The sequence below is a fragment of the Xiphophorus couchianus genome, chromosome 24, assembly GCF_001444195.1.
Source record: "Xiphophorus couchianus chromosome 24, X_couchianus-1.0, whole genome shotgun sequence".
Taxonomy (NCBI): domain Eukaryota; kingdom Metazoa; phylum Chordata; class Actinopteri; order Cyprinodontiformes; family Poeciliidae; genus Xiphophorus; species Xiphophorus couchianus.
This window is the reverse complement of record NC_040251.1, coordinates 18806575-18830499: the sequence shown is the minus strand read 5'-3', so window position 1 is coordinate 18830499 and position 23925 is coordinate 18806575. Positions and strand designations below refer to the sequence as shown.

General features: G+C 42.2%; 4 protein-coding genes across 5 annotated transcripts; 2 read left to right on the top strand and 2 right to left on the bottom strand.

Annotated features, from left to right (window-relative positions):
- Positions 1–1566: 1566 nt before the first annotated feature.
- tbx19 (T-box transcription factor 19) lies at positions 1567–13132 on the top strand. The gene is made up of 9 exons (XM_028010677.1): positions 1567–1667; positions 4450–4712; positions 6872–7148; positions 9503–9637; positions 9790–9851; positions 10206–10264; positions 11480–11644; positions 12114–12276; positions 12363–13132. Exons 2-9 carry the CDS (start codon positions 4450–4452, stop codon positions 12526–12528), a joined length of 1290 nt encoding a protein of 429 aa, XP_027866478.1. The 5' UTR covers positions 1567–1667; the 3' UTR covers positions 12529–13132.
- Positions 13133–13385: 253 nt separating this feature from the next.
- On the top strand, positions 13386–16834 carry pcid2 (PCI domain containing 2). Its single transcript, XM_028010681.1, has 15 exons — positions 13386–13485; positions 14145–14202; positions 14277–14366; positions 14439–14512; positions 14770–14835; positions 14914–14955; positions 15019–15073; positions 15167–15270; positions 15357–15432; positions 15507–15648; positions 15717–15817; positions 15931–16004; positions 16080–16205; positions 16449–16572; positions 16651–16834. The coding sequence occupies exons 2-15, from the start codon at positions 14167–14169 to the stop codon at positions 16738–16740; spliced, it is 1200 nt and encodes a 399-aa protein (XP_027866482.1). The 5' UTR covers positions 13386–13485; positions 14145–14166; the 3' UTR covers positions 16741–16834.
- Positions 16835–16945: 111 nt separating this feature from the next.
- On the bottom strand, positions 16946–19940 carry prozb (protein Z, vitamin K-dependent plasma glycoprotein b). 2 transcript variants are annotated; one of them, XM_028010651.1, is made up of 8 exons: positions 19634–19940; positions 19297–19460; positions 19199–19223; positions 18945–19121; positions 18742–18873; positions 18595–18665; positions 18372–18510; positions 16946–17780 (listed from the first exon to the last, which is right to left on the bottom strand). In XM_028010651.1, exons 1-8 carry the CDS (start codon positions 19713–19715, stop codon positions 17053–17055), a joined length of 1518 nt encoding a protein of 505 aa, XP_027866452.1. In that variant the 5' UTR covers positions 19716–19940; the 3' UTR covers positions 16946–17052. The 2 variants fall into 2 exon arrangements, with proteins under 2 accessions (XP_027866452.1, XP_027866453.1); XM_028010652.1 differs by having other exon boundaries at positions 18945–19112; positions 19634–19939.
- Positions 19941–20571: 631 nt separating this feature from the next.
- Positions 20572–23577, bottom strand: LOC114140599 (coagulation factor X-like). The gene is made up of 6 exons (XM_028010690.1): positions 23273–23577; positions 22288–22410; positions 21939–22123; positions 21750–21867; positions 21401–21588; positions 20572–21321 (listed from the first exon to the last, which is right to left on the bottom strand). Exons 1-6 carry the CDS (start codon positions 23340–23342, stop codon positions 20902–20904), a joined length of 1104 nt encoding a protein of 367 aa, XP_027866491.1. The 5' UTR covers positions 23343–23577; the 3' UTR covers positions 20572–20901.
- Positions 23578–23925: the final 348 nt, after the last annotated feature.

Below are 23925 nucleotides of genomic sequence, written 5' to 3'. Positions count from 1 at the left end.
CTCCACTTGGATTTGACCTATTCTCCATTACATGCTGCTCTAAACAGCTTATGGTGTTTTTCTTCCTCGCTGCTCGGTGACATTTAAACCCAGAGGAGGGAGAAGGTCCAGAGACGACTGAAGCTCATCAAGGTTTCAGTTGATTAATCCAGATTTTGTCTCTGGTACCGGAACATCTATCTGATCTGGAGATCTTTGGTTCACGTGATTCTGAACCCATATCCACTGGAAGAACGAGGTTCCAGTTGGGCGCCGTGGAGAACCGGACTCTTTAGCGCCAACCGTGGCATCGCCCAATGGGCCGGGCCTTTGCTTTCTCCCTTTGACTTGGATTGTCTCTGGTTGATTTTTTTTGACTGGACCAATCAGTGAACAGAAGAAGTTGTGACCGATGACGTTGATTTTCTGAATCAGTCTGCCTGTTTTTTTTGTTTTTTTTAGTCTGCCTGTGGTTTTAGCGAAGGAGGAAGTGAAGTCGTTCGGTCCTGTTGGCCACGCCTCCAAATAATGAATGAACATCAACAGCCACCTTGTTTGGATCGGGTCAGATGGTCGTTTGTAGCGTAGATAAGCTTCTAGTGCGTTACATACGTCACGGCCAAACGCTGGGTAAAATTTAAAACTCCAGGAAGCAATCGCTTGTCAACGGGCGTAGGACCCGGTTCTGGTTCTTACCGGGCTACATGGGCCGGTCAAACTGAAGACAAAAGGAGCACAGAGGCGTCCGCCATCTTGCTACCACTCTGTTGATGACACACGTTTGGTTCCTAAAAAGGATGGAAAAAAGTGTCGGTATTCAGAGACACGTGATCCAAACCAGTTCTGGAACCAAAGTTCCTCCTGGTACCAGTGACCCGTCTTATTGTAATGCTGGAGGGTAGAGAAGGTCTGTCTGACCCAAACCAGACTGGTTGAGGCTTCACACCGTTTGGGTCACTGTTGAGAAGGTTCGTCAGATCTTCCACTGAAGATCTCAGAGGTTCTAGTTGCGACGCCATCGATTCTTCTGCTGTCTTTGGTTCCCCGTTTGGTTTGGGTTCAGTTAGTCGAGATCCTGGAGGCTCAAAGAGCTCAGAACGGTCCGATAGTTTGGACTTTTCTGACGTCTAGAACTTCTTCTGTCAGAGTCTCAAAGAAGAAGAAAAAATTGTTGGATTGAAGAATTCAGGTCAAGATTTTCCTGATTTGCATCAATATTTAAGTTACAGATCAATCTGGTGGTTCTGAGAGTTTGGACCGCAGTTCTTCAGAACCATCTCAGCCTGTTTAAGGTGGACGGGTTCTGGTTTTGTCTCAGATATATGAACAGAGTTCGGACTTCTTTACCAGCTCCATGTCTGAAACTAGATTCTAGGTTTTAGGTTCTGGTTTCTCTTCCTGCTCCAGTTTCATATCTTCATTTTTTCTAAATAAAAAATTTTCATCATAAAACGATTTATATGATGTGTTTTAATTACTGCTGTTCTGGTTCTGGTTCTAGCGGGCGGTTCTGTTGGTATCTGGGCCGTTCAGGGCAGTGAGAGCTGAGCGGTGTGTGTGTGTGTGTGTGTGTGTTGAAGTGAGGCGGTGTGTGTTGGGTGGAGCGAGCAGACCCGTGTGCAGCCCGCTCCGGTCAGACCTTCATCATTACTTTGTTGTGTTCAACACTTTGGATCAGAACCTCTCAGGTCAGTTTCATCTGTTATTTCTATCTGTTCTAGTTCTAGGATGAAAATGTGTTTTTATTAAATTCATTGGGAAAAATATGCAAATTTAAAAAGTTAAAAATAATTTTCTTTCTTAGTTTTACACATTTTGATTGTTTTGAAATTTAATAAATTAATTAAAATGAGACAATTTAATTAATTTAATATCTTTACTGAAGGAAACATTAGATCTTTTTAAGCAAATAAAAACTGTAATGATCTCTTCACTTTGGAGTTCTTGCTGTAAATTTATATAAAATAAATATTTTAATGATGCGTTTGTCCCAGTTTTTCCTTTAAAATCAGATTTTTTTGTTTTCTTCATTTAGTTTAATAACGGTGCAGCTGCAGCGGCGCGGCGCTGCCGTGAAAACACTCCACTTACACACATTTAATGAGTTTCTGCTCGTTCATTAAACACACAGAATCTGCTTTATGAAGGAAAATATGATTTAAATGAATTAATGAGCTTTTTTCTCAGACATTATTTAAATCCACAAAAATGAAGTAAAATCTGTAAAATGTGTAGAATTCAATTTCAGTGTTTTGCATTTAATAATTTACATAATTTAATATGAATTCTGCATTAATGTTTTTATTGTTTAGACATTTCTAGATTATTTTGATCATTTTTGTAGCTTTTGTTTTATTTCATTCAGAAAATTAATCTCACACAGAACTGATAATAAAATTTATGTTGTGTCAAAATTACATTTTTGGGTTTTAATATTTGAAATAATTCAAATACATTTTTAAAAATGTCTAAATCAGAAGCTGTTTGCCCAAATTTAAAAAACGCAAATTAAATTATAAATATCAAAGTAAAGTGTTTTATGAAACAATTTCATTTCATGTAATGTTTTTTAGTCATTATCTTAAACCATAATTTAATTATTTGATGAAACAGAAAAATAAGATTTTTTTTATTCATAATAAAATGAATAGAGCAACAGATTTATTTTAATAAATGAAATGAGTTTAATTAAGATGAATGGAAATGTTTTTATGTTAGTATTTAGAAAAATCTGGGAAAATATTTAAGATTCAAACAAAAAGTGAAAATAAATTAAAGTCAGAAATAAACCAGCTTCTGATTTGTTCAGTTTTTATGACTGAAGCAGTAAATTTTAAAATCAGCCTTTAAATGTTTTTATTTGAGAATCTTTTTGGTTTCAGGTCAAAATTTATCATTTTCAAAAGAGCAATTTTTCATTAATTCAGTTAAATAAACTGAAACCTCAGCTGTTTAATTTTTATTCTGTGTGTTTCCCCTTCAGCTCATTATTATTAATACTCAGATAAAAGGCAGAGTTTGGACCAGAACCGGACTGGATTTCTGCACCGATCCGGAACCGACAGGAATAACTTAACAGTTTTTACCTGAACTGATTTCCTGCAGTTTCACTTTTACACTTTTCATAAAACAGATGTTAAAATCAGAGAAAAATAACCAGTAAAAATATTTATTAGGAGAAAAAATCAGCCTGATGAAAGAGAATGTTCTGTGGACTGAAGAGACGAGTTCTGTTGGACCTGCTGCAGAACCACATCATTTCATTAGATCATCAGACCTGCAGCAGGCATGGTGGTGGCAGTGTCATGCTGTGGGCCTGGACAACAACAAGGTCCAGGTCTGGGTTCTGCAGGAGAACGCTGATACAAAGCACAGAAGCAAAGCCACTTCTGCACTTTAAAGTGGCCTAGTCAAAGTCTGGTTTTAAAGTGGCACTATTATGTATTTACCAGATATTCCATAGCAAAATCAAGTAACTAAGTTACCTTTGATTGACATAAAAATGTTATATTTATTAAATATGACTGAAGAAATTTGACTTTGTAATTCAACACCTTGAAATTGGGCCTCTGTCTCTTTAAGAACTCCTGCTCTTCCTGAAGCTCCGCCTTCAGGAAGTCATCCCAACATGGCTCTGTTAATGTTTTTACCAGCGTTGCTCTGAGAAGTAGCTGCTATAACTGTTAGCTGTTTGCTATTTGCTGCTGGCTAGTCTGAAGGAGCTGGGTGGGGGAGGAGCTGCGCCTCCAGGGGCGGGGCTAAGTCCACCCAGGTGTTTTGAACAGCTGAATGGTTGCCATGGAGATTCAAGGATTTCTCAATATAACATGCTGAGAAATAAAAAAGTAATATTTTATCTGGTGCTGGCCCTTTAAGAGCCAGAATTCAACCGATTTAGAGAAGGGGGTCAAAGTTCCTCCACAGTGAGTTAGAGAGTCGTTACCAGGAATCATGAACACCTGATTGGGTTAACAACCTGTTATTAGGCAGAGGGGGCGATTACTTTTGCCTTTAACTCTGAAGACTTCCCCTTTAAGACTCTTAATTGGACGGTAAATGTTGCAGGTAGAACTGCTAATTGAGCTTTTAGTTTCTGGTTGGACCGTCATTAAGACATTAAGGCACAAATGGCTGTTTGAGTATCTCTCACAAACCATTTTGTTTGGCTGCTGGACGTATGCAGACCTGCTGAGCAATTACAGCTGCTATTATCCTCCAGGGTGGACGGCTTCTGTGGCTTTTATTTTACTGGACGTCTCAGTAATTCCTGAATGTTAGGAGCTTCTATAACCTGCAGCCATCAGCCTGCTTTTAGACATCAGTAGAAAAGTAATGACTGAAGTTTTCTGAGGTCATAATTAGGGCCACAGCAAATTAAAATGTGGAGAAGGTCTTCAGTACCGGAATATCTTTATTTTAAGACCTCTTTTATGAAATTATACTTTGGTAACTCAATGTTTGGGTCTGCAGATGAAGGTGGAGGGCTTACAGGAGGACGGAGAGTCCGGTTCGGTGTCTTCAGTAGGCCGTGGTTCTGTGGGGCCGACGTGCGCCATCGTGTCCGCCGAGCGCTGCATGTCCCGGCTGCTGAGCGCCGTGGAGAGCGAGCTGCAGGCCGGCCGGGAGAAGGGCGACCCGACGGAGAGGGAGCTGAAGGTGACCCTGGAGGACGCCGAGCTGTGGAGGAAGTTCCAGCTCATCACCAACGAGATGATCGTCACCAAGAATGGACGGTAACTCTAGGACTCTGGTAGGAGGGTACCGCTTGTTGGGTAGAGGAGTCCTGACTTCCTGTGTTCAGCAGGTCAAAGGTCTTCAGCAAGAAGGCGACCATAAGATCTTACAGGATGTTGTTCAGTCATAATAAATGGGTCTGGAGTCTCACTGCTTCGGTGTTTGGAAGTCCTGATAGGAGTTCATTGGTAGAACAGCTGCAGGAGTGGAGAACACTTTCCCAAAGTTACCAAGAAGACTTTCAGGTCTCAAACAGGTTCTGTCTCTTCTGATCTCTTTTTCCTGAGAAACGCTGAGACATTTTGGAAAGAGGATCTTTCAGAAGACATTTCCTAGGCTGTAAAGGCATTTCAGAGTTTTTATTGTAATTATTGTCATGCCTTTGAGGTACAACATGCAGAATGTAAGTAGATATCTTTAAGTTATTGTTTCCTCTGACGCGTGTTGACCCTCCGGTTGACCTTTGAGACGTCTGCAGGTCAACCTTTCTCTGGTTCAGAACCAGTGTCCCAGTTCTTATATTCAGACCAGTTTATTTGAGCTGGTTCTGTTTTAGAGCATACCAATTAGTTGACCTTTGACCTTAATCAGGTTGTTTGTACCTGAGGAACCTGACCAGATGAAAAAGCTTCTGTAATTTCTTTTAAAGATAAAAACCTTCTTGAACTTCAGAGTTGATGAAAACAAAGTAAAGACAGATTTGGCTGTTTCCTTTAAACATAATCTGATCATAAATGTTTAATATTGTTGGATCATTTTGGGTTTTCTGGTGCTGAAGCCTCCAGTCTGTGCTGTTAACCGGGGTTATTCATTAGTCTCGATAGCAGCTGCCACCGTCACCTCAGTGCGATTTGTTTAGTCTGTAGAGTTATTTATTTATTTAGTGCAGAGGCGTGCTGACCGGGCCGCCCTGCGGGGGGCAGCACTCCATTTACACCTGCAGGACGCCACTTCAGCCGCTCTCACTGCTGGAGAGCCGCGCTGATTTATTTTATCCTGATTGTTACTCATCTGCAGCAGATCAAAGTTTCTACATCTAGTCAGACAAAGAGCAGAAAGTTGATTTAGTTTATTTCTGGGTTTGTCATAAAAACAAATGATAAATTGGCCCAGAAGTTATTATGATAAACGATAATATTGTCGTTTTGAGATCATTTTCATGAAGAACTCATCCTTAAAGATCAATAATCTTTAAAATCTTTAAACTGAAGAACATTTTAAATATCCAAAATTAATCAACAAAACAACAAATAAACTAAATAATAATAAAAAAAACAGGTTTAGTTGAGACCAAAATATCAAAGTGAAGATTTTATCTTCTAGTTTTTAGTAGAAGAAGAAATTATTGAGCTTGTTTTCATTTATTTATTGATTATTGTGACAGACCTATTTATTATTTATCCATAATCATCTGGTTCTGGTTCAGTTCTGATGCTGGAGAACATCTGGACTCTCCACATCTGGTTCTGGATTTTCATTATAGTTCAGTTTTAATCAGCTGTGAGATTTTGTTTTCCTAATTCAGTTACTTTTTATTATTTCTAGTTAAATATTGTTGGGTTTTTATTAGTTATAGTAGCAGCTTAAGTTTTTTCCTTCTCTGGTTCATTTCTGGTGCAGAATACAAAAAGGTCAAAGTATTATTATTATATTTACATCAAATAAATAATCAACAGAAAATAACATTTTCCAAAACTGTATTTAATTATTGTTGGACAACAAACTAACTCTGGTGTTTCCTCAAAACTTTGTGGTCAACATTTTTTAGGTTAATGCAGCAGGAGGATCACAGATCCTGTAATTTACCGACAATCCATGAAAAAAATCTATTTCAAATTAATTCAAAAGGCTCATAAATAAAACACAAAACAACATTTTATCTATAATTTCAGAATGTTTTGGTTTTATAAACTAGGTATAGTTTTTCCCCATAATTATTGTTTTTATTTTTATTTCAGTTTATGAAAATGTTTCAGATTTTCTTATTTCTTTAACTTTAGTTAGTTTTCATAACTCGGTCTAGTTCTGTTTTCCCTCCAGAACTTCATGGATCCGGTCTCTCCCAGTTCTGATCCCTGCTCTGTGGGTGTGTGTGTGTGGGTGCGTGTGTGTGTGTGTGTGTGTGTGTGTGTGTGTGTGTGTGTGTGTGTGTGTGCAGCCGGATGTTCCCGGTTCTGAAGGTCAGCGTGTCGGGTCTGGACCCCAGCTCCATGTACTCCTTCCTGCTGGACTTCGTTCCGGCCGACAGCTGCAGGTGGAAGTTTGTGAACGGGGAGTGGGTGGCGGCCGGCCGGGCCGAGAGCCGGGCCGAGGTCAGAGGTCAGGGCGGCATCTACATCCACCCGGACTCACCCAACTTCGGGGCCCACTGGATGAAGGCGCCGGTGACCTTCAACCGGGTCAAACTGACCAACAAGGTGAACGGAGCAGGACAGGTGAGCCGGTCCAGGTTTTACTCTCATCTGTTCTTTATGTTTATTTTTGTTCTTCATATATATATTTTTTTGTTTTATATTAATCTTTTAATAATTTTTATTTCCTGCCTTAATTTTGTCTTTAATCTGTTAATTTTAACTATTATTTATTGTTTTTTATTTTACTGTCTTGTTCTTTTATTTAATTGAATCACCAGATTATAGAAAAGATCTTCTTCATGATTTTCATTTCTATTATATATTTATATTTTCTGTTGCTCATAACGTTTCCTGCTGCCTTTCTTGGTCGGGTCGTTGTTGTGAAAGAAATTTTAATGGGATTTTATCTGGTTAAAAATGTTTTTAATATATTTATATTTTTCTTTCCTTCATGCTGTTTAATTTTTCATCAGTTCCTTGTATTTGTGTATTTATTATTTCAGTTTTTAATCATCTTTTTTAGCCATAATTTATCTCAGTCAAGTTTTATTTATTATTTTGGATCATAGTAATTGATTTTTAATTTTATTTTTATCATTTATTTACTGTATTGATTTTGTTTTATGTTGTTATTTAACTCCGTTATTTTTTCCTGAACTTGTTTCTGCTTTAGCTGCTGTTTTTGTTTCTCCGTCGCCGTTTCAGTGGATCTTCGTCGACTTTTCTTCCTCTCTGACTTCTTTCCTTCTCTCTCCTCTTCTTCTCCTCCTCTTTGTTCTTCACCTCTCTTCTTCTGTCCATTAGCTTCTCTCTGCTCTCGCTGTATTATCCTGGAGTGGGCGAGAGACCACCGCCTCTAATGAGCCACTTCAGTCCCTCTCCTCTTTCACTTCACCTGTTCACCCCCTCGTAACCACGGGAACGGGATAAACAGCTCTTAATTGGCCGGCAGCAGTTTAATGCACTTCCTGTGGAGAGCTGTTGAGCGCTCGCCGCGGCCTCCACACACACACCGAGTCTGTGCAGGACAAAATTGGCAGTAATGTTGTTTATATTTACCCCATTATCCAGTCCAAACATGACACGCACACACCGGGCCGTAATGCAGCGCTGGAGCAGAGAGCTCGGCCATAATGAAATAATTGCTCAGCTTATTTGTACATTATGGTAATTATGTTTTTTACTGGGAAATTAATTTAGCCATCATGCTTCAGATGGACGAGGTAAACTATATTCAAACGGAGCCCACACACACTCAGCGCCGGGGTCACATCTGAAGCCAGCCTCTCAATCTGAATAGAAAACAGTTTGTTTTTGTGCGCTGGCCCGGACGACTCGGATTGGTTAATTGGGCCTCGTTAGTCAGGGGGGGCGACGGGGAGTTGAATACGAGAGAAAACAGATGGATAAAAGAGAGCCGGGGCCAAAAGACAAAGATGGCTCCGGTCCACGAACTCTGCTGAACGCAGCCCGACTCTAAACTCCGGCTTCCTGCTTCTAATGGACCCACAAGTACAAAGTTCTGCCCGCCTGTCAGACGAGTTCAGGAACTTCTGTCATGTTGACAGAGAACAGACCATAATACTAACAAACAGCTGCAGCTGGACACAGACTGGCAGGAAATGGTTCCAGAACCGGTCCAAATGTGGATCTGTTGACCTTCCTGTGTAAAGTGGTACCGGTCAGGAGGTCTGCTGGATTTCTGGAGGTTCTACAGAGAGAACAACGCAGACCTTCAGTAGAGACTTCCTGTCTGTCAAACTTTTCATAAATGTGGTTGAAGAAACAGGAAGACACAACGTCTTTAGGTAAACAGCGAACATTTCCACCGGTTCTGTTCGGTCGCTTTGATCCAACTGCAGTTTGTTTTCATCAATTGTCCGATTCATTACTGGAGGTGTGAATTCAGACCGTGAACTCTGGTCCACCTACAGACCTTGGACTCGGTTCGGTTCCAATGCCCAGCGGACCAGAGACTGCTCCAAAATCAGGAAGTGAATTTCAGTGCAAGGCATGCTGGGTAAATACAAACAGAACAAATGCATTAGCTTAGCATGGTGTTTACCAAAAACAAAGCATAAATCCTCCAACCTCTAAAATCTGATGCCACTCCAGTTTTGTTTAGATTTTGTAAAGAATAAAGTTGCTCTCAGTGTCTTCTTCAGATGTTTTTGTGTCGTTAACATCAGTAGCTTTTGGTGCAGCGCCCCCACAGGTGAGGAGGGGAACAGGTTGCTCAAAAGGTTGGTTGGTTTGACTCGGTGCACCATCAATGTGAAAACAAAAACTACAGACAGTCAGAGCAGCTTCCAGACCAGAGACCAGTTGGGTCCAAACCCTGCTCCTTGTCAAGGTGCTGTGATGCCTCCGATGGCCACCAGAGGGCAGGGCGTCCACCAGGTGGCAGTCTTCAGGTGAACCTGTGTTTGTTCCAGATCATGCTGAACTCCCTCCATAAGTATGAGCCGCAGCTGCACATCGTCTGTGTGGGCTCCCGCCACCGCCTGGTGTCCAACGTCTCCTTCAGGGAAACGCAGTTCATCGCCGTCACTGCCTACCAGAACGAGGAGGTACGGCGCCATGCTGGTCCTCACTGGTTCTGATCATTACCACTGGTCCTCACTGGTCCACCTACTTCTTTACTGTAGAAATAATCCCATTTCTGTTGGTTAAACTGGTTTTTATTAAAGTAATGATGTGATTTCTGCCATCTTCTGCTCAGATCACGGCTCTGAAGATCAAATACAATCCGTTTGCTAAAGCTTTCCTGGACGCCAAGGAGAGGTGAGGAACGTCTTCCTATTAACACGGCAGAGTTCTTCTATTTAACGAAATATTACAAAATGTTGCTCTTCACACGAAATTAACAGGTTCACAATCTGAAGTTTTTCTGTGAAGAGATTCCAGAAATAGGTTTTTAAATTGGAATTAAAATTTTCTGAATGAATATATAAGAATAAAGAGAAGTTTCTCATTTCGGGGCCGTTGGGTTTGTAGTAAACGGCAGGCGGCTGATAAACGGCTCAGTGTTTCTCACCTGGTTATCAGAGCCCAGGTGATTAGAGCCTCATCGTCATCTTCATCATCGCCACGGCGACAAGTGACACCGATAGCTGACGCCTGATTCGTCCTCCTCAGGAACCCAGCAGGACGGGTTCTCCAGGACGCTGCGGAGAGCCGGGTCGGGATCCAGCCCTGTGAGTCCTCATTGATTATTGATCAGAAATAAATCAATGAGATAATGATCAATACAACACGCGACTGAGGACAGAAACAAGTTTATTAGCTAAATAAGAACAATATCATCAATATAATGACATTAATATTATTTATTAGAGGACAGAAAATGATTAATAACTAATATTATTGATAACGGATTTAATTTTCATAATTATTTTAATTCTATGTGAAACCATCTGAACCAGTACTTTATGATTGTTGCTTCTATGTTGGGAAAAAATCTTAGAGCTATTATTAAAAGTAATAATTTCTGCTTCTGTTTTAATCAGTAAAATGTTTTCAAAATACATGAATATTAAAACGATCATAATAATATGTTACTTCTATTAAAAAAAATCTCATAATGTATGTATTTCATGGAATTATAAAATATATATTGCATACTAAAATATACACTACATATATATTACAATAATATTACTGTATATTATACTACATGCTAGTATAATAATAATAATAATAATAATAATAATAATAATAGAAGCTTTTTCTGTCATGTAAAATAATATAATACACTCTAATAACATTTGTTTTTATGTAATTATAATATATACAAGTAAATTGTGAAATCATTTTAATAATAGTATATAACATAAATATTATATATTAAAACAATATTAGTCGTTATAGGCAAAAATTGTTATATGATAATATAATAATAAAATAATAAAGGAATTTTGTCTAATTATATTATACACATTGTTATAACGATATGTAACATATTTATATCACAAAATCTTATAGTTATATATTATGTGCTAATATTATTATAATAATATTAAAAGCTGTTTTTGTCATATAAAATATAATATAATAATAATAATAAGAAGAATAATAATAATATAACAATGTAATATATATCTTATGTAATTATAGTGTGTTATATGCAACATATTATAATATATTCTAATAATGTTATTTTAATAATAATAATAAAAACTTTTTAAATGTTAGATATAATTTAATATTCTCAGAGCTGCTCTGTATTTCCATTTTTTCTACATAACTTGATTCTGCAGGTCATTAATATTTTACTGTCATGTTCATGTTTAGAGATTCTCCTTCTGAAAACTTGCTGTTCATTCAGGTCGTTTCATTCGTTCTCCAGTCTTTACTGATTATCGATTATCTCCAGTTTGAACAGATTGATCAGTTTCTGATGTCGGTCTCAGGTTGGCCGCTGTGCTCAGCAGGAGGGGGCGGAGCCTTCCCCTACTCCAGCACCCTGCCGCTGGCGTCCCATCATCACCATCACCATGGTTACAAACCCCCCGGTTACCCGGGGAGACACACACCTTACCCCACCGCCTACCTGCCGCACCGCCCACACTCCTCAGGTTACACCTACGGAAACATTTCATCCTTTATTTAATATTTTGTTTGATATTCAATTTTAGAAATATTTAAAAATCTTATTTTTCTCAACAACTATCAGTTAACTAAAAATGATTGATTTGTGGTAAAAGATTTACTTCATTTACAGACTTTTTTGGTAAACATACATAATCATTAATTATTAATTAATTAACATAATTTATCAAATTTGAAGTTATGTATAGAGATGAAGAATGATTGAACCAGGATCAGTTTCTATATAGAACCAGGATCAGTTTCTATGTGGAACCAGGATCAGTTTCTATGTGGAACCAGGATCAGTTTCTATATAGAACCAGGATCAGTTTCTATGTGGAACCAGGATCAGTTTCTATGTGGAACCAGGATCAGTTTCTATGTGGAACCAGGATCAGTTTCTGAGTGGAACCAGGATCAGGATGTAAACGTTTTTCCGTCTGCTGTGTTTCCCAGTGAACCTGATCTCTGAAGGCGTTCCGGTTCTCCATGAAGGTTGGAGCGCTGCTTCTCCTCGTCCTGCCTCATCTTCCTCCTCCTTCTCTCCCTCCTCCTCCTCACTGTCGATGACCAGCGGTGCTCCGTCCTCACAGGCTCCTCCCCCTCCTCACAGCTCCAGGTAAGGCCCCGCCCACACCCTGACCTCTCATACCTGAGCTCAGGTGTAATGCAGGTGTGTGTGTGTGTGTGTGTGTGTATTTCCAGCCAGTATCCATGTCTGTGGACCGTCGGATGCTCTGAGATAAGCCCCTCCCACTCTCCATGTGCTACTCTCCATGGACCAATCAGCAGCGAGAACGTCATCCAGCCTGCTGTCCACGGTCGAGTGGGCGGAGCCGGATGGTCACCTGGCCCCGCCCACTCTTTCTGAGAAGGAAGCTAATCGGACAACTAATGGGAAACAATCATCCAGATGTTTTGGAGGAAATGATAAAGTCATGGTGACATTTTATCATTTTTAAAAATGAGCTTAATGTAATTATTGTGAGCTACGTTTCCAAGGCAACATCATTCCATAATAAATCATGTGAATCCAGCTAAATAAATAAACAGTATCGTTTACATTCTGTCAGAAATATAAGGTGTTTGTAGGGAACATAAAACCTGCTGTGCAACATCCAGATGAATATTATTCATGTAGGTCATTAATGCTTTGTGATAAAAGTAACTCGTTATGATGACATGATTTAATTTGACCTTGTTTAATAAAATAAACAGTCCTAATGTTGAGTTTTAAGTATAAAGTGACCCTTTGGCGCCCTCTGGTGTTCCGATCGTTCTCGTCTTCTTTTATTCTGATGTTTCTGTGCGAAAAATATAAACTTTAAATGTATAAATTAATCTGCAAAAGAAAGAAAAGCTGTGATACGACTTTTTGTTCAGTTGATGAACAATTTGTTGGTGTTATTTTATTTTGTCTTCATGAATACGAAGAGAAAATAAGAGCGGTAATTGCTGCAGTTATGTTGTAAGATTTTCACTTAATAAAAATATTCGCATCTGTAGTTTTTATTCTTTAATCTTGCAGTTTTTATATAATTTTTCATCTTTAAATTTAAATTTACTTTAAATAATAATGACTTAATAATTTAATAAAAGTTCAAATATAACTTTTATTTTATAGTTATTATAGTTTAAAGTTATTTTATACACACATAAATAAAAGTAATTTATTATAATTTTTGATAAAGATGGACAACGGAAGACTTTTATTTTGACAGTACTACTTCCGGAAACAGTGTTGTCCGTCATTAGAAACGGTCCGTGTTTCCGACTGAATGAACGGGAGTTTCATGGCTTGTTTTTCATCTTAAAGCTTCATTTAAAGGTCTGCAGTTTTTTTTATTTATTGTTTGGGTCGCCATGAGTGTTTAACTTCCACTTACAGTCCGGAACCAGCCGGTTTTAACCGGTTTATACGCTAAATGAGAGCATTATCACCAAACCTGGTTCACATTACTGAAGTTTTGGTTTTAGGGAAAACCTTAAGAGCTTCAACATATTTCTAATGACTGTTTTTATTAATACTAGACGTGGTTTTAGTTTCAGCTTTATTTTTTCTTGTTTTAAATGGAGTGTAAATAACAAAACAAGAAAAACATCGCTGCGTTAGCAATTTGCTAATTAGCTCGTTATAAATGACCGAATAAATAATTAGGAATTTTTTAGAGCTCGTGTGGGTTATATAATTAATAATATATTAGAAATGAGTCATATTTAGGGAGTTAATGCACACAAGTTCAGCTGAGAAGCACGGTAGTGGTAGCATCATGCTGTAGGATGCTCTTCTTCCAGTTAGACCAGAGGTCTACTTTGGCATACCTGACTCCAGTATTATCTCTTTAGCATTCTGAATGCTAGTGAGGCAGTTCAAACATTTAGTTTGTGTGTAGGACAAGAGATGCATCTGAAAGCTGCACTACAGACTGCAGCACAGTCAAAGTCCGCATCTAAAATCACCTAATCAGTGTTGCAGGTGTTTTCCAGGTGGGAACAGCTCCTAATCAGCATGGCTCACATCACAATAAACCAGTACCTGCAGCAGGTAACCTCTGACCCTCAGCCTGGCCTCACCTGTCTTGTCTCCCTGGTCTTTAAATGAACTCTGTTCTCCTGCAGATCAACCAGGCCATCGAGAACCATGAGGGCTCCTTCTGTGCCGAGCTGCTCTCCTTCAAACACCCGCATGTAGCCAACCCCCGCCTGCAGGTAAGGCCCCGCCCACTCAGCCACAGAGTCAGGGTTGCTAGGAGACAGCCTCACCTGTGTGTGTATGTACAGCTGGCCAGTCCGGAGGAGAAGTGCCAGCAGATTCTGGAACCACCGTACGATGAGATGGTGGCGGCTCATCTCAGGTGAGCCTTCCAGCTCGGTTATCGATTACTGATGCCTGGCGGTAAAAGTTTTATTTTATTGTTTTTCATCTTTTTTTGAAAAACTGCACGAGTCCAAAAACATTGAAGTTGTAATTAAAAAAAACGTTCTGCTGTCTGAAAATCTGTTTTACAAAGTGTACAAGTATTTTTATTTATGTTGAACTTCTGTTGCAGAAAGTTGCTATGGCGATGACCTTCATCCTTAACTGTGAAGGTTTTCTACCTGTGTGTTCCAGGTGTACGTACGCCGTGGCCAATCACGACTTTGTGGAGGCGTACAAGTTCCAGACGCTCGTCGTTCAATATCCTTACTTTAGAGCTGATCTGTGTGTGTTTTAATGAATGATCATCAGCCGACTGTATGACCCTTGACCTCTGACGTCCTTCCTGAGAGCCTTCCAGTCCCACAAGGAGGAGAACTGGTGAGTAACTGCCGTGAACACGCCGACCGTGAACGCAGCATCACTGATGTGTTTGTGTTTCAGGGCTCTGCCCGTCATGTCCGCCGTCACTCTGGACCTCCGGATATTCGCCAACAATGTGAGGCCCCTCCCCCACCTGCTGCTGAACTGTTTCCCAGTGTTCCCAGCTGACTGGGTCAATGGTTCTGCTGGTTTCTGTCTGTGTCTCCAGGCGGAGCAGCAGCTGCAGAAGAAGGGCAAAGGTCAACCGGGGGAGATGCTGGAGAAGGCGGCAGAGCAGCTGATGAGCTGCTTCAGAGTCTGTGCCAGCGACAAGTCAGTCCCGCTCCGTTCGGACCCGCTCTGTGGTTCTGGTTCTGCCAGACGGCCGTGTTCACGTGTTCTGTTCTGACCCGCCACAGCCGAGCCGGCATCGACGACTCCAAGAAGTGGGGGATGATGTTCCTGAGCAACCAGCTCTTCAAGATCTACTTCAAGGTGTTGAGCTGGGTCAGAACCGGGGGGTTTGGGTCAGAACCGGTCAGGCTAACGTCTGATTGGTTCTCCTGCAGATCAACAAGCTCCACCTGTGCAAACCTCTGATCCGAGCCATCGACAGCTCCAACCTGAAGAACGAGTACAGCCCGGCCCAGAAAGTCACCTACAAATATTACGTGGGCCGCAAGGCCATGTTCGACAGTGACTTTAAGACGGGTAAGTCTGGGCGGGTTCTGGAGGTTCTGGAGGTTCTGCAGGAGAATCGCTGACCTGTTTGTGTCCAGCTGAGGAGCTGCTGTCGTTCGCCTTCGACCGCTGTCACCGCTCCAGCCAGAAGAACAAGAGGATGATCCTCATCTACCTGCTGCCGGTCAAGATGCTGCTGGTCAGGAGCTCCACTGGATCATCCCGGATCGGAACCGGCACAGGACCGGTTCTGATCCACTATGAGTCCGATGACCCGGAGCTAACCCGGTTGTGGTTCTGGTTGTGTTTCAGGGCCACATGCCGACTCACCAGCTGCTCAGGAAGTACGACCTCATTCAGTTCGCTGACGTCACCAAGGCTGTGAGGTAAGCAGGGAGGCGGGGCAACCGCAGCAGGAAGTGATGTCACTCAGAGTCACGTGACCTCGGTGTGTTTCCCAGTGAGGGGAACCTGCTGCTGCTGAACGAGGCGCTGTCCAAACACGAGACCTTCTTTATCCGATGCGGGATCTTCCTCATCCTGGAGAAACTCAAGATCATCACCTACAGGAACCTCTTCAAGAAAGTGTGAGTCTGACGCAACAGCAACATGTTGACCAACAAACTACGGCAACCAGGTTGACATGTAAACAACCACCATGTCTCCAGACCCCTGTCTGTCCCAGATCTCAGCCTGGGTCTTCTCTGTCCTTCCAGCTTGTGGTTCTGGTTTGCAGCTCCTGGGTTTCTGGGTCTGACATGTAGAAAGGTGTCCTGGTTTCAGTGGATCATGTTTGTGACCCTGATGGATCTGTTTCTGTTTGGTTGCAGGTACCTGCTGCTGAAGACCCACCAGCTGCCCCTGGACGCCTTCCTGGTGGCCCTGCGGATGATGCAGGTGGAGGACGTGGACATCGACGAGGTGCAGTGCCTCCTGGCCAACCTCATCTACATGGTGAGGCGCTCAGACATGGAGCCACACCTGAGTCCAGGTGACACTCAGACGTCTGACTCTGGTTCTGTCTCCTTTCAGGGTCACATCAAAGGTTACATCTCCCATCAGCACCAGAAGCTCGTGGTCAGTAAACAGAATCCCTTCCCTCCCCTGTCTTCTGTTTCCTAGACTACATTACCCACAATCCCTCTGAGGAGACTCTGATCTTTTATACGTTTCTTTGTGTAAAAGGCTTGTTGAATAAAACTCTTTTTGGTTTCTAGATGTTAATTGCATTTCTGGATTATTTTATCGTGATGTTTTCTTAAGAAATGACAACAAACCAACTTTTAAAAGCATTTATTTATCATCCAGTATAATTGATGCAGTTCTGTGTTAAATCAGACTCGACAAATTTCCAATATTAATGAGGTCATTTTCATCTAAACCGCTGAAGCGTCCAATAATTTAACGTCGAAGTGAATCGGAACCAGTGAGTGCTCAGCGGACCTCCGGGTACTCGCTGACCTGCGGGGTCATGTGATCCTCCGCCTGCAGCCTCGACCGGATCCAGTTCAGGTAGCGGGACACCTTGGTGAACACCTGACCGCGGCAGTCTGCGGTCGGAGACATCAGCAGCCCCGTCAGGAAGGCTGTTCCTTTCTCCACCGTGACGACCGCCGACCCCGGCAGCAGACCGCTGCAGCGCAGCCCGCTGCCACCTGGTGGCGATGCATTGTGTTGCACCTTTAAGCTACGTTTGGAGTTTTCTGCTTTGCTTGACGACCTGGTGGGAAGATCTTCAGTTTGAGTCCGGTTCCGGTCCAAAGCCGATGCTTTCTGAGTCACATTTAGCTTTTCTGGAGGTCCGGTTTTGGGACGTGCCGATGGTCCGGTTCTCCTCTGCCCGCCTTGGTTCCTCCTCCTCATGCAGAACATTTTGTTGCTCAGCGACTGCGAGACGTTCAGCTCTCCTCGACATTCGTCCAGCGTCATGTAGACCAGCTCCTGGTTCTGGCCACGCCCCCTCCTGTCGGCCAATCCCGTCCTCCCAGAATGCATCAGGATGTTTTCACTGAAGTCCTTGGTGGGCAGGCAGAGGTGGGAGAGTGTGGGGCCAAAGGTCATGGGCGTGGCCAGCTCCAGCAGGGCGAGGTCAAAGTCGTGGCAATCTGAACGGAAACGTTCGTGGAGGAAGAGCGCTTGGACCTGGAAGACCTTCCCGTTACCTAGGAGACGAAACGCCAGAGGTAGAGTCATCTTTAATCTCTGTTTCAGTTTAACGTGAATAATCTGAGCTTAACAGAACCGTCTCTAACAAACACAACGCAGCGATGCGTTTGAATCCTTTATCCACTTGTTAAAACGTTACTTTGTTGACCCAAGTTCCTGAAAAGTTCTGTGTTCTTCCAGACTTTCTTCATGCACCAGTGGGAACGAAACAGAACCAACAGTCAACTCCAAGTGAGAGAAACAGGCGAAGGACAGCAGCCATCGTCATAAGGAGCAGCAGCTCTCGGTGTATTCATGGATTTGAAGCAAACATTTATAAAAGGTAAGAAGATTAGCATTCATATTCTTCATAAGTAAGAAAGATTAGTAAGGTGCATTATGGAGAAGGAACGCCTGTAATCGCTAGGAAACATTGGGGAAATTGCTGCACTTCAGGGGGTCAGTTTGTTTATTTTGTCATCAGATTTGATCTCTTAGGAAAATCTTTCTTATTCCACCTCTTCTATTATTTTTGTTGCCATAGTTTAAGGAATGTTTGAATAAAACTGGATGAAGCTTCCAGACTGGAGCAATCGAGGTTCTAGTACCTGTGACGATGGAGAAGTGTGAGGGTCGGAGGTCGTCTGCTGAGTTGAGGAAGAGGCAGCGGGCGGCGGTCAGGATGGACCGCCCCCCGAGCACGACTCCGCCACACAGCTCCACCCGGCTGCTGTTGATCAGGGACACCTGCAAACACGAATCAAGCCCACCAGCAGCCGCGTTTACTACTGGATGAATCTGGGCTTTACGGATTGGCTGAGAGCTCGTTACCTGCCAGTGGCAGTTTCCATGGTGACAGATGGAAGTGTTGGTGTCATGGACTCTCCCACAGGGAAACTGGACTGTGGACACAGAGACACGGTTATTCCCCCAGTCTGAACTGGTTTGGTAAGCGATGCCTTGCTGGAGGGTTTTCACCTTCAGGCTGGCAGCTCCGCATGTCGCTCTGTAGTTCGAATCCCGACATGCATGAGCATTTGTAGGAGTGGAAGTCCGCCGTGCACAGCTGGTGGCATGCATTGGAGCCTTGGGTCGGACACTCTGCTATCGCTAAGAGAGACGCTGTTGGATGAAACGGTTTGAAAACCACCGACGCCCTCCAGCTGTGGCTGCGGCCTTACCTGGAGCTTTGTACTGAGGCTTCAGCAGTTCCTGCCCTGCAACTTCAACTGGACCCAGTTCACAGATGTGTCCATAGTTGGGGGGGCTGCAGGCGCAGAAGAACCCCCCCACCTTATCCGTGCAGTTTCCCCCATTCAGGCAAGGGTTGGGAAGACACTGGTTTCCATCTCGGAGCGCCGAAACAAACTCAGAACTTTAGAAACTGGAGGTCCAAGAAGAAGTTTGATGAATGTTGTCCTGGATCAGAACTCACCATAGTAGATGGTCCAGAAGGATTTCTGTAGACGAACAAAGATCGGTTAGAATCAAAGGTCCAACGTCTCTGACTCGGCTTTCCTTCCTTTTACCCACCGTGCGCTCATCATCTTCAAACACTTCCCGCGCCTCCTCGTAGTTACACAGCTCCTCGTAGCACTCCCTTTCCAGGTTCCCCTGCAGGATCTCCTCCAGGAGGAACTGGTTGGCCCGTTTGGATCGCAGGAACACGGCGTGCGCCCCAGGAGCCACACGAAACCCTGGAAAAAATGGGAAACCCCAACTAACTGGTCCTGATAGCGTTAGGTTAAAAATGTGAACCAAAGCAAAATAAATAACGATCATTTTAAATAATTTTAGGTAACTACAATCACATTATTTGAACAACTGCCCCTCGTAAAACCCCAGAGTTTAAATTGATCCATTTTCTTACCGTCACCTTGACTGAACACCTGAAGGAAACATCCCAGAAGGCAGACGGCGAGGAGAGACGCAGACATGATGTGGACCGCCATTACACTGACAGCACTGCTCACACACAACAAATACACACATGCGTCCACAGCTCAGCTGGACGATCCACGCTAACGCAATGATTCTCCCTTTCTTTCATATTCCAGCTAAACGGGGTGGAAAACCTCTGGAAATCATCTCTGTCGTGTTCCAGTAAAGAGTTCAGTGGGACAGGAACAGTTTTCAGGAATGGTTCTGTTCCGCCGCTGGACTCTGTTCCCCTAAATCACACAAAGAGCCTCTGGACAGAGCTGCTTGTTTATTTCAGGCAAACATCCCAGAAATCAATCATTTAGTATCATCCAGAGACGCCAGTGTCAGAAACTGTTGACAGATAGAAAACCACACACTCCACATTAAACTTGGACAAAAAAAACATAGATCATACTTTATCACAAGATTAAGTCTAAATTTTACTAAATAACATTTTTATGCAGTGTTGGGCAGAGCTAAATAAAAGGTTAGCTGACCATAACACTAAAGCACTAATTATAAATATTAAATCCACAAACACTAAAGCACTAAACAATATTTAGCTGAAGCTAATGAGCTTCTTCAATGCAAATTATATCTTCCTTGAAAGACTACAACCTTCAAACACCAATTTAATTTTGACATTATAATTGACCCATAATGCCACTAAACATTGCATTTATGTCCTGTTCTCTACTGAATTTTATTTTGTTGATGTGTTTCTTAAAATAAGATCATGATTATAGACATCTACCTACTTGAATAGTTAATAAACAGTCAATAACCAAACCTTCAACTCAAATGTCCAACTTTATTCAACTGAAAGTTTTCAAATCATCCAAAACATTTATCATATTTGTAAAATATAAACAAAACAAGACAGTGTTTCTGACTTTTTGTTTCTATTATTCAAATCTTTATTTTGGTCACTGGATTATACAAAATACACAAAAACAGACATTTTTTGACTAGACCAAACTTAACAGTGTTATTAGTTCTGGGAGCTTCTGTAAGATGTATTTGCTACAAATGCTTCAACTAAGAAGGTTTTACTTTTATTAGTCGGTTCAACAACGAAACCAAAACAACACTGAAAGCCCAGCAGCCTAAACTAGCAGCCCTGAGGGACTCCTCTCCATTGGGATGATGTATTACAGTAGAAAGCTTCCATGTATCTGAATTACAGAGGTACAGGAGTTGCTGGATGATTACCGTCTACAGACGGAACCGTTTGACGGTGCCGTGGTGCCTCTTCGTCCTGATGCCGCGCTTCTCTATTGGCGTCAGCTTCTTGATGCCCTCTTTGATCCAGCGGTTGAACTTAGACACTTGTGTGTAGATGCCAAACTTTCCTTTGCGGGTGTGACCTTTGCCCCAGCTCCTGATGCCGGTGATGAAGAAGGTGCCATGGTAACGTGTGACATGCGGGCCGCCGCTGTCGCCCTGAAAGGAATCTTCCCCCATTGAGTCGTAGCCGGCGCAAAACATTCGTAAGGAGATGCTGAGCGGCGTTGAGTCCATGCAGGTTTGCCAATCCACATAGGGCACAGAGAGGCGTTGTAGGATGGCGGACGGCTGACCCTCACCGAGATATCCAAAACCGCTGACCAGCGCATCCGGCTGCTGCATCAGAACCTGGACAAACAAGACCAGATTCCTAATGTCTCAGAAAATACTAAATAATCTTTAGTCACTGACGCAGTAAAAGGTTTACCTTCTCCATGAAGTCCTGCTCCGGCAGGCAGGCTGGCAGGATGTACCTGGTGAACCTGATGGGCGTGGTCAGTTTTACCAGAGCAACGTCATTGGAGTAGGTCTGTGGGCTGTAACCATGGTGAGTGACGATGGCGTCCGCCACATGCAAGGCTTCATTACCACCACTGTGGGACGTGTTGGAGACACCTGGACGCAGATTACAATATTGGATTTATATGAGATATTCTGTAGTCCAAATTAAATCAAGATGTTTTGAACTATTCACTTTATTCAAATCAGTTCTTGTATTTACATTGATAATTGACTGGAACCTGCATCAGAAGCTGCGTTTGGATTGTTGAACCTACCGAGCCTGACTTTGAGGTACCGGGTTTGGGCCACGCACTGAGCCGCAGTCAGGATGATGTATTCACTCACAATCGTTCCCCCACAGAATCCGATGCTGTCTTCGTTGATCAGGAGAGCCTTTGGGGACAGAACAACCTGAAGGAGTGGACACATGGACCAGAACTGTCCTGCCATTGCTGAGTGTCTACCTGCCATGGACATTGTCCTGGTGGACAGTCCTGTCCATTGATGGTCCCAGTTTGTGCTTCCCTGTCTGAGCTGATCTGACTGCTGCTGTTCCTCTGGCGGACATGTTGCTCCTCTGAGAAGCTTTTCTTCTCGGTTCTGTTCTGTCCCTGGACATCAGTGACGATGGTGCCGCATCTAAAAGTCTCTGAGTGAGTTTTAAGGACAGGAAACACCAGGTGGTTCAGTTACTAGAAGAACCACTCTGGTGTTGCTCTAATTCAACAACATTTGAAGGAACTCATGAATTTAGGAGAAATTCCTCTCCTTGTTGTTTGGGATCAGGGCTGTTGGTCTGAGAGCTTCTCTTACCGTTGGAGTTGCAGGATTGGTTGTTCTGTGCCAGGAAGTAACCGTCAGCACAGGCACATACTACCTTTCCTCCAACAACATGGCAGAAATGTTCACAGCCACCGTTCTCACTGCCGCAAAGCCCTGGAATACAAGGAGCAGAAATCCCAGTAAAACCAGCATCTTGAGAAGTTTTTAGAAGACATTTAGATGAAAACTGAAGACTTGATCTGGATTATCTGCTAATTTTAACATCATCAGTTCCAGTTATTGGTTTCTTCATCTATGATAACATCGTTTTACCTCAATGATACCTACTGGGCAACACCTGTTTCCAGCGGTGGCCACACTTCCACTGATGTGCTAATAGTGTAGCTAAGTTTTGGTTTAGTGCTTTGCTAACTTTGAAAACAATTAGCATACTTAGCGTTCCCCTAAATTTTTCCAGCTATATTCTGAAGTTCTATTTTACTTGCCTGATTTTTAACCTTTCAGTTGAATAAATCTGTGTTAAAGTTTTGGTTATCGGCTTAAGAATTTCTCAATTAACTTTATTTCAAACAAGAAACATATAAGAGAACAAGATGTAGACAAATACAATATCTTAGAGCATTTATATCTGGCATTATTTAGCATTTTAAAGGCTAAAGGTTATAATCTGTACTTTAGGGTTAGCGCAGCTAACCTCTTAGTTAGCGGTGCTCACTGCATGTTTCTTTCACCCCCATAATCTGCAGTGATAAAATGTTTTCAGGTATTGATCAGTATCCTGTTGTGACACATTAACAAGTTTTCCCCTGTGAAACGAACCCCAGAACCAGAACCCATCTTTGAAACAAACCCCAGAACCAGAACCCATCTTTGAATATTTCTAGTGTTGGACGTGGAGAAACTCAAATACTCAAACCAACATTTATGCTTTTCCAGCTCTAGTTAACTCCAGCTGGTTAACCAACACAGAACATGACAAAGTGATTATGGCTAATGAATACGGTGGATCTCTCACCTTTATCTTGGCTGAACACCTGGAGGAAGGAACCTCCCAGGAGGCAGATGGCGAGCAGAAACACAGACATGATGTTTGACTGCTTCAACTCTGACTCAGCTGCTCACACTCAACAAACACACACCTACAGGAACCCATGTCACCTAATGTGGACACAGGTGAATAAATGGCTGGACTTTATCTCATCCTCAATCTGTTGACCTGACTATCCAGAGAAACATCAGTTCAACTGTTTCCTAAAGTACAACAGTGACTTAATTGCTCTATTTAGGTGTTTATTACCGCTGAGCTCTGAGTCACTTTGGAAATGTTGTGTCAACAGACTTCAGGTTGGTTCTGTAAAGAGATGCATGAAAAAAAGTTCTGCTCCTTCAACGGACTCTGTTCCTCTAAATCCGTAAAAACAAGCAGCAGCTTCGACCTCTGAACCCTCAACGTTCAGGTTGTTGTTGAGGTAAACACAGAGGGACTTCAAGATCAATAAATCAGAATTGTTCACTGATCTGGACCCCAAAGCAGAACTGGTTCCGATGTGAGCAGATGGGGATCAAAAGTTAACTGAATTAATCTTCAGTGTTTATCCAAAAATAAAACAGATCAATCTTAAATTAATAAACTTACAATCATCAAAAACTTTAATTTTTCAGTAAGGT

Coding starts and splice junctions, on each gene's coding strand:
- tbx19 (XM_028010677.1), top strand. CDS start 4,450: ATGAAGGTGGAGGGCTTACAGGAGGACGGAGAGTCCGGTTCGGTGTCT. Junction 7,149..9,502: donor AGGTGAACGGAGCAGGACAG/GTGAGCCGGTCC, acceptor TGTTTGTTCCAG/ATCATGCTGAACTCCCTCCA. Junction 9,852..10,205: donor TTCCTGGACGCCAAGGAGAG/GTGAGGAACGTC, acceptor CGTCCTCCTCAG/GAACCCAGCAGGACGGGTTC.
- pcid2 (XM_028010681.1), top strand. CDS start 14,167: ATGGCTCACATCACAATAAACCAGTACCTGCAGCAG. Junction 14,367..14,438: donor TAGCCAACCCCCGCCTGCAG/GTAAGGCCCCGC, acceptor GTGTATGTACAG/CTGGCCAGTCCGGAGGAGAA. Junction 16,206..16,448: donor AGGAACCTCTTCAAGAAAGT/GTGAGTCTGACG, acceptor GTTTGGTTGCAG/GTACCTGCTGCTGAAGACCC.
- prozb (XM_028010651.1), bottom strand. CDS start 19,715: ATGGCGGTCCACATCATGTCTGCGTCTCTCCTCGCCGTCTGCCTTCTG. Junction 18,874..18,944: donor GCCTCAGTACAAAGCTCCAG/GTAAGGCCGCAG, acceptor CGTCTCTCTTAG/CGATAGCAGAGTGTCCGACC. Junction 18,666..18,741: donor GCGGAGCTGCCAGCCTGAAG/GTGAAAACCCTC, acceptor CTGTGTCCACAG/TCCAGTTTCCCTGTGGGAGA.
- LOC114140599 (XM_028010690.1), bottom strand. CDS start 23,342: ATGTCTGTGTTTCTGCTCGCCATCTGCCTCCTGGGAGGTTCCTTCCTC. Junction 22,124..22,287: donor CCAATCCTGCAACTCCAACG/GTAAGAGAAGCT, acceptor AAACTCACTCAG/AGACTTTTAGATGCGGCACC. Junction 21,589..21,749: donor GTACCTCAAAGTCAGGCTCG/GTAGGTTCAACA, acceptor ATCTGCGTCCAG/GTGTCTCCAACACGTCCCAC.